This window comes from Lathyrus oleraceus, chromosome 5 (assembly GCF_024323335.1).
Source record: "Lathyrus oleraceus cultivar Zhongwan6 chromosome 5, CAAS_Psat_ZW6_1.0, whole genome shotgun sequence".
Classification (NCBI taxonomy): domain Eukaryota; kingdom Viridiplantae; phylum Streptophyta; class Magnoliopsida; order Fabales; family Fabaceae; genus Lathyrus; species Lathyrus oleraceus.
In genome coordinates this window covers 269,409,522-269,418,648 of record NC_066583.1, presented here as the reverse complement: position 1 = coordinate 269,418,648, position 9,127 = coordinate 269,409,522, and the positions used below count along the sequence as shown (strand labels likewise).

Here is a 9,127-nt window from a genome sequence, read left to right as displayed (position 1 = left end):
AAGGGTATAAGTTTGCATCATCTTAAGTATGAACTTGAGCTTATGAAGAGATTTGAGTCAATAAATTGCAAGTTTGCAATGACACATGCTGAAATAAATCACAAGCTGAATTACGATGTTAAGAGTGATGATGTGGATGCTACAATTCTTAAATAGTTGGTGGGCTCATTGAGATATCTCTGTAACACCAGACCTAACATGTGTTAGGCAGTTGGAATGCTGAGTAGGTTTGTTAACAAACCAAAGTGGTCACATTACCAAGTTGTTGTCATGATACTGAGGTGTATTAAGGGGACTCTGAGGTATGGAGTTTTGTTTCCTTCTAGTGCTAAATATGATTAAGAGCTGATATGATATTCAAACTTTGATTAGTGTGGAGACAGAATTGACAAAAGAAGTATTTCTGGATATTTCTTCAAGTATCTGGGAGGTCCCATTTCTCTTGGTGCTCCAAGAAGCAACCAGTGGTTGCATTATCAACTGTGAAGCTGAGTACATTGCAGGTGTTTTGTCTACTTGTCAAGTTGTTTGGATTCTGAATTTATTGTATGATCTGAAGATCAACGTGAACAAGCCCGTGAGGTTGATGATTGACAACAGATCATCTATAAATTTTACCAAGAATCCAGTGTTGTATGGAATGAGCAAACACATTGACACGGAGTTTCATTTTCTGCCCAATCAAATTCAAAATCGAATGCTTGAAATTGTTCACTCTAGCACTTAGAAGCAACTTACAGATGTTCTGACCAAAGCAATTAAGATCGAACACTTTATCCATTTGAGGAATGAAATTGATGTTGTTGATTTTAATTAGATGAATATAAATGATGTTAGTTCTAATTCAGATTTAATTTCATTTGCTTGGTTTGCAATTGAATTTCATTTAGTTTGGACTTGTGTATATAAATTAAAGCTTAATTCAGTTTGTAACAGAATTTACATTATAACATTTCTCTCTTCCATCTTCAACCTTGTGCTCCAAAACTAATTACAGTAGAATTCTATCCAACCTTCTCATCGTAAAACCATTTGGAAGAAACCAAGTAAACCTTCTAACAAGTGGGAGATCAGCTAGTACCATTCCCACTAAAAATATTGAACACCAACGTATCCAATAAAACTTTATTTTGTAAAGATCAGCTTTCTTCTCACCTATGTAGTGCAGACTCCAACTTGAAACCAGGATATGACTCAGACACTCCAACAAATTTATTTTAAATATTTGTCTGAATATTGTCCTATTGTATATGACATTTATGAGTAAACATCCACAACTGAAAATTGACCATTTCATAACATGAAAATAATGTATCAATCAATCCATGTCAATTTCACAAATATACAAATAAAATCTCAAGTTTTACATTAATAATATCACAACAAAACCAATTGGAATAGCACCTCTCTTAATTATTTGTAGCAAATGTAACTATCTTTTTTACATCTAAATTTACAAACTCAAGAATGCCTATAAGATACAAAAGAACCAAACATATTAATTGTTGTTGAGTTGATGTCTAACCTAAACATGAAGATGTCAATGTGGGACATTTGTATCCTCTTCAATATGTTTGTTTCCTGTTTCACTTTTCTTCAATAGCCTTTCAACAACCTCTTCCCAGTTTAATCTTCCACCACTTGGTTTTGATTCAGTACTTGAGGCAGCAGCTTCGGCTTCGGCTTCTCTGTCACCATTACTAGTGGATGCTGCCTCACCTTCATTGTTTTCAGATGGTTCTTTCTCTGCAGTGTCCACTGCATGAGGTACATTTAAGCTAACAGCTCTTTCCAAAGCATCTTTATGTTCTTTTTCTAATGTCTTCAATCTCTCAAACTTTTGTACCGTTGGTGGGACTGTCACAGTTTTGGTGCTATCTTGATCCTTCATTAACTACACGATGAACACGAAGAACCAACAATTCATTAAATGTGGAAAAGGGTTAATAAAGAGAATTCAAACAATATTTTGATATATGAAGTACAATCACAAACACTGAGACATAGACATCAGTAATAGTTACAATAATGGAAGTGATTGGACGTAACCATTTGTGTCAGTGTCATATTGGTGTCAAACACTGACAAACCTTCAATTTGAAGTGTCAGTGCTACATATACTTTGATTCATTATGTTATTCTAACTAACAAGGAGTCTCGAACTTCAAAGAACAATGTTGTGAAAAAGCACCAAATGGTAATATTTTTACAAGATAGTTTTTCTTACTTGTAAGGCTTTCTCTGCCTCCCTCTCTATCCAAATAATTGCATGATCCGCTGTTGTGTTGCAGGACAAGACAATATGCTCAAATCTTCCATCAACAGGAATAGCAGTCCTCACTTCAGGAGGAAATCTCCCACATCTGTTAGTGTTCACCAACCGACAAGGACTTCATTATTAGCAATGCATATATATAATATCAATGTCGCACTAAATGAACTAGTCCTAAGGCTATCTCAGTAATGTGGCATATTTTCATCTTATGCGGCTTGCAAGTCAATACCTGCAAAATTTTCTTTCCACAATATGGTACATTCGTCCAGGTGCGTATAGTCTCCTTGAATCTCTTAGCTTTCGACCCTCAGGTATGAAGGTGTCCCTCAAGCAAACCAAGAATAATAAGCAAGGCAAGCTGTTTAAATCATCAACACCTGGTTTAAGAGACCATTATCGCATTTTGCTATGCTCAATAGCAAACGTGAGAAAATCAAGAATAAATCACACACTTGAAAGTTGAAATCCAACGGGCGGGGTGCTACTAACCAGAATATTGATTTGAATATATCTTCCAATGGAGTGGCTGTTCTTGGCAAGAAATCATCCTGCACCAATAAATAAAATGAATAATAGATTAAAATTTGAGCAAGAATCATCATATGATAGAATAAAAATAGTAAATGTACATGAGAAGAGATAGAGTCAAAAGAAAAACTACATCAAGTCATTTACATCCTTCATATACATGAGAAGTGATGGAGTAAAATAATGTTCAATACATTATTATACACACATGTTTTATACACAAATTTCCGTCTTGTATAACTTGTACCATTTAACTCCATCACACCCCTCTCTCACCTACCTTTTTTTCTTCTTTCGATGTCGTCCAACATAATTAGACTATTTTGATTTGAGTTTAATTTTCATGCCCTGTTGGTGCAAAAAGTTTTACACTATCAACATATTAGAACGAAACTTGTGTATGACTCTTGAAGTGGTTATGATTCAAGTCAAATGTTTTGAATGTCAACACATTAGAACGAAACTTGTATGACTCTAGAAGTGGTTATGATTCAAGTCAAATGTTTCTAATGACATTACATTAGAACGAAACTTGTATGACTCTTGAAGTGGTTATGATACAAGTCAAATGTTTCTAATGATCTGACGATTATAATAAATTAACAGTGTCTATGAATTCAATCCTTATGATTTGCACTACTGTATAAGCTTATAGTATTGTTATTCAATCGTGACAAATCTGTTATGAGACCCTATTTAGTCCCAATTTATTGTGAAAAATTTGAGACCCCATGTTATAGACCACCTTGCACACCCTCAAATACGACACTAAATCGCAATACTAGAGCTAAATGTGAAGTACTAGTGGCATAGAATAAGAATAATGAAGAAGCAAACTAACCTGCAACACAATGGAATGAATGAGATTAGCATATTTAACAGCCAAATTAAGCGACATGCACCTAGCAGGAGCAATAGCATAACACCTAATCTTCTCTTTCGGAATCCCACCCAAAAGTTCCCTATGATTCACAACAAGAATACTCAACAAAGAAACCACACCAGACCCCAACGAATGTCCCGCAAAAACCATCCCATACTCACAACCATTCTCCACCCACAACTTCTTCAACGTCTCCGATTCCTTATTCAACAACCAAACCGCAGATTTCAACAAACCATGATGAACATAACCACCATCAAACATCTGTCTCCCCAATTTATTATCCAACAAAAGCTTATAATCACTCTCCTTAGCTAAGTTAAGTCCACGCACCGCCATCACAATCTCGCGATGCTCGTGATCGACATAGATTATATACGGAGGCGCGTGACCTTCAGTTTCTAAATAACTCACGCGCTTCACGACCCAGTCGGGATTCAAACGGTACCCGTTTGCAGGCTGGAAATGCTGAGGATTCTTGAGATCGGGTTCGTAGATAGCGAGGATGATTCGGCAGACACGTGGCACCGGTTCGAATTCGACTGCGGTGGCGGATGGCCACGTGGCGCTGTCGTAGGAGCCGATGTACGTGCAGCGTTTCCATAGCCAACGTGCGCAGCCGAAGACTACAACACACTCTACACCACATGCGACAGACATGTTTTTGGTTTGAGTGAATGTTTGATGGTTGTTGTGGCGGTAATGTAGTGGATTTGGTTTAAAGTGTGGTTTGGTTTTGAGAGAAAGCTTAATGGAGTGGTTTAAGTTTATGCTTGCTCGTGAAATCGAAGATGGAAGATTCGAGCTAGCTGGAGGAGAGAGACCTCGATTATAACGTTGTTTGTGGCAATGACAGATTGTGATTTTTTTTATTTTTTTTTAATTAAGAAGTACTCCTTAGATACTTGTTGTCTTTGTTCTTGATGCTTTACTTCTTTCTTTTCTTTATTTTTATTTTGAATTCAAGTTTACTTTTGATTATTTAAGAAAAAGAAAAATTCCCGGAGAAAAAGGTTATACAATCAGATATATTTAATTGAGAAAAAGATACAGTTTGAAAAAGAAATGAGATATATTTATTTAGTCAAAAGTTCAAATAAAATTTATTTATAGAAAAATATATATGATTATTTAATTACTTTCCTTTTTTTTTTTCTGTGTGCTCAAATAGATTTTAGTATTTGACATCTGAGCTTATTATACATGCATCTATACTACTACTATTACACTAGCCTAAAATTAGTTTTTTTTCATAAAAAAATAGTTATTTGCAATACATAAAAATGTTGAAAAAAATAAGTGTGAATCTAATGTGAGATTTTCTCAGACTACTCACATTATTTTTTTCAACACTCTGTCTCAAATGTGCGTTAATCCATAATGCTCTTCATCAAGTAAAATTGTTGAAAATAACAAGTGTGAATAGTGTAGGTTATTTTTTTAAGAGCAACACTTTTCTGTGAAAGGCACACCACAAACTCACTCAACACCTTAAGATTTTAGGTGAGTATGTGGTGTGTCTCTCACAAAAGTACGTTGTTCTTAAAGAAAAAACTCAAAGTAAAAATGTTCTCTCGTAATTGACCCCGAATTGTAGCTCCAACAATAGTATCATGAGCCTTTGGTTCGAGTGAAGGGATCGACTTATTTGTATCAAAATTCTCTATTGGATAGGAGGTGGTTCGTCGAAAAGTGTCAATGACGGTACAAGTGTATGTGGATAAAAGAGTTTTCACTTGAGGGGGAGTGTTGAAAAAGCATTACAAGTGTGAGTAGTGTGGGGAAGTCCCGCATTGGTTAGGAATATGGAAACTTGAGCATTTATAAGTGGGAGAATCCACACACCTATCACTTTAAGATTTTGGGTGAGTATGTGGTGTGTCTCTCAAAAAGATGTGTTGCTCTTAAAAAGAAAAAAATCCTTAAGATGATCCCTCGTATTGACCCCTCCCTAAATTAGCCCCAACTAGAGGTGTTCGCCGTACGGTTTGGACGGTTTTGACGATAAAAGTTATCTGAACTGCAAAAAAAAAAGTGTGGTTTGGTTTGGTTCGATTGGCGTTTAGAAATAAAACCAAATCAATGCAGTTTGGGTTGGTTCGGTTTTTTTACAAGATTTTTATTGAGTTATACATATACGTATAGAGGACAACATAACTTTGTGTTTAGTAATTCATACATTACCAAATAACAAATACGCTTAATACATGTTTTTGTCTCTTAACTTAATTTAATGTTCCACTTCAGTCCCTTAACTAAAAAAACGTTACAAGTTAGTCCTTTAACTTCACTTTTGTTACCCTATTTGGCCTATTTTGTCAATTTCAGGCAAAAAAACGTTAAATTCTGGTGACATGGTATGATAACAAAGACATTGGTACAAATATGAGTCAACATATGTACTTACAAATTGATACAGTGTTTAAACTGTGTGGGTTTCCCCGAAAACAAAACCCCCGCATTTTAAATAATGTATCATTTTTTAACTACAAATGTTGACTCAGATTTGTACCAATGGTCTTTCTGTCACACCACCTCATCAGAACTTAATGTTTTTTGTCAGAAATTGACGGAAGAGATCAAATAGGATAACATAAGTGAAGTTAAGGGACTAATTTGTAAAGTTTTTTAGTTAAGGGACTAAAGCAAAATATTAAATTAAATTAAGAGACTTGGTGACTAATTATGCCTAACAAATAACAATGTTAATGAGTACAAGATACAACATAATTTCAACACAAAATAACAAAAGAATTCGAATAACAAAATAACAATGTGTGTTTGTTAGCTAAGATTTTCGACAAAAGGAAAAATCTCAGCATGAGCACAAGTCAAGGGCAATTAAACGTTTGATGACGTGTGCATTGTTGAAGTCTCAAGTAGAGAAAATGGGACTTCGTATTTTTTGGAATGTGCTTGGAAGATATTTTGACAGCAACATTTCGACAGCGGCAAGCGTGTCGAAGTGACACTTATTTAAGCGCGCAAAGGTGTTCTATTAAAAAATTAGTAACTAATTCTTAGTTTTGTCCTGAAGAAACGTGGAGGAAATGCATAGGTGAAATGCATGCAGAAGCCAATGTGGTTAAAGCTGAAGAATGGAACGTAAAGAGGCAGTTATTTCATATTAGTATAAATAGATTTTCTAGTGCTAGAATTCGGGTGTGTTCATTTGGTTTTATCACAGAATCTCACATATGCTCAAAGTACCAGCGTTAGAGAAAAGAGTTTGACCGAGAGAATGTATGAATCCTGAAACACAACTTTTATTTCAATGCAAAGTTTTCAATTCCTTTTATGATTTTTGCCCAGTTGCTTTCATCTTTATTTACCTGCATTGTCACTTTATTTTTGTTCATACAATACTCTTGTTTTTCATTACTATCGAAGTTACTCTTTTCCTATCTTTCTACAACTATTTCGACCACGTCAAAATTAGCCTTTTATCAACTGACACTATAAAAGTACAATCTTTTAGCACTATGTCCTAGGATTCTCTAGTTCATCTCGTAAGTAACACTTAAGTAAGAGACTAGCGGTTGTTTACCAAATTTCAGCATAAACAAATTGGGCCGCCTAGTTAGACCTATTCTAAAACTCTTGTCTGTTAAAAATACATATAAGTTTCTTTCATAAACTTGTGTTATGTTCATGAATTATTCTGGATGTTTTGCATGCGTTTAAGAAGTGTAAAGTCTTTACTAAAAATGATGCGTCCCTTTATAGATAACACGAGTGCACAGAACAATCCCCCATAAATGTAGTAGAACAACCAGTCAAATTGACGGTTGAAGATGTGATTGTATTAACACCTGTTAGGACAATTGCTCTGGTGGTGTCATCGATGCCAGTTGCATCGGTGCCATCATAATGAGTAACACTCCCACCACGGGCAGGAAATACCCTTTTCCACCTTACAGTTGCAAGCCCTTTGTTCTGGTTCTCTATGTCAATGAACAATAGGGATTACCCTTATGACATGTCAACGACAATAATGGTGGGCCTACATACTAACATGTCTACTTTTAGTGATAATGCAATGGCAATTGTGTCGTCGTATAACCCACAAAACGCCTCGGCGTCGACCATTAATAATATGGTTCGATTGGGAGGGATGTGTATATCCCTCAAACAACGCCATCATTGAATACCACTTCCATGATGGCTATGAGGAAACAAATGGACAGGAATAACCTAGAGTTGGTTAACACTCTCACCCAATAGATGGGAACCATTTTAACGTGTTGATTACAAACACTAACCAAACCTATGAACTACAGGAAAACAAATAACTGATTTTTTTGGCACACCCCAAATTTTGCCTCACCAACTCCTCAGATATCAAATGTTGGGCAAGTAGAAACGCCTAAAACGGGATGGTCCAGGAAAATGTAGGCCAAAATCAAGGATTTCGACCTGAACCAATCCCAAATAGGGAATAAGTAGAATACTTAGGTCAGGCAATCCCGAACCTCTGATGGTTCAGAGGAACCAAGATGTTGATCAAGTTGAAATGTTCAGCAAAATAATTTTGTTGGGCATAATAACATAGCCAATGTGATCAAACAAATTTTGGCCCAAAACGGCCTTAATGTGGGACTCCACATGCCTAACTTCATTTCCCTTTTTTAGAGTATGTTCGAAAAACAGAGTTATCCAGGGGTTAGAAAGTCCCCAAATTCACTAAGCTCGCTGGGAACATTAGTGAGTCGATGGTCTAACATTTCACCAGGTACTAAACTGTAGTTGGTGGCATTACGAACAACGAGAATTTAAAAATGAAGTATTTTCCAAATTCTCTTACAAAGAACGTCTTCACTTTGTTCACCATACTTCCTCCACACTTTGTTCAAACATGAGTCAATTGGAGAGACTATTCCATGAATAGTTTTACATGGGTCAGTCGAAAAAGTTTGAAGGAGTTGGATAGTGTTAGGCGAAAGGTCCCTGAATCGATTGATTATTATCTAAACAGGTTTAAACTTCTTAAAGCAAGATTCTTTACACAAGTCCCTGAACACAAATTAGTCGAAATGGATGCAGGTGGCCTAGATTATTTCATTAGAAAGAAGTTATACACTCAATACCTTAAGGGTATGTCACAATTGACAGATAGGGTTCGCCAAGTTGAACGCTTAGAAGCTAAAAAAGCCAGGACGAATAAATATCATTAAAAAAAAGAGAAATTTGCTTATGTAGAGGCATATGATTACTTGTCAGACATAGGTGACGAATGTTTCGAAGAGAGTGAGGTAAACATGGATGAACTTAAGCCAAGACCTTCATGCAAGTTGTTGAAGCCGTAGAATAGGAAAAATCATGTCAAGCCCAACAAGAATGATAAATTTGTTGCTAAAACTTATACTTTCGATATAACAAAAATGCGACGAAATATTTGATTTGTTAGTTATAGATGGACAGATCATAAGGCCACATGGCCT

The 9,127-nt window shown here is 35.7% G+C and overlaps 1 protein-coding gene across 1 annotated transcript; it reads right to left on the bottom strand.

The window, feature by feature from the left end:
• Window positions 1-1,264: 1,264 nt before the first annotated feature.
• Window positions 1,265-4,598, bottom strand: LOC127083798 (uncharacterized). The gene is made up of 5 exons (XM_051024136.1): window positions 3,645-4,598; window positions 2,765-2,823; window positions 2,505-2,633; window positions 2,228-2,363; window positions 1,265-1,894 (listed from the first exon to the last, which is right to left on the bottom strand). Exons 1-5 carry the CDS (start codon window positions 4,344-4,346, stop codon window positions 1,541-1,543), a joined length of 1,380 nt encoding a protein of 459 aa, XP_050880093.1. The 5' UTR covers window positions 4,347-4,598; the 3' UTR covers window positions 1,265-1,540.
• Between the last annotated feature and the right edge of the window lie 4,529 nt (window positions 4,599-9,127).

Coding starts and splice junctions, on each gene's coding strand:
- LOC127083798 (XM_051024136.1), bottom strand. CDS start 4,346: ATGTCTGTCGCATGTGGTGTAGAGTGTGTTGTAGTCTTCGGCTGCGCA. Junction 2,634..2,764: donor ATATTCAAATCAATATTCTG/GTTAGTAGCACC, acceptor TGATTTAAACAG/CTTGCCTTGCTTATTATTCT. Junction 2,364..2,504: donor GTGGAAAGAAAATTTTGCAG/GTATTGACTTGC, acceptor GAACACTAACAG/ATGTGGGAGATTTCCTCCTG.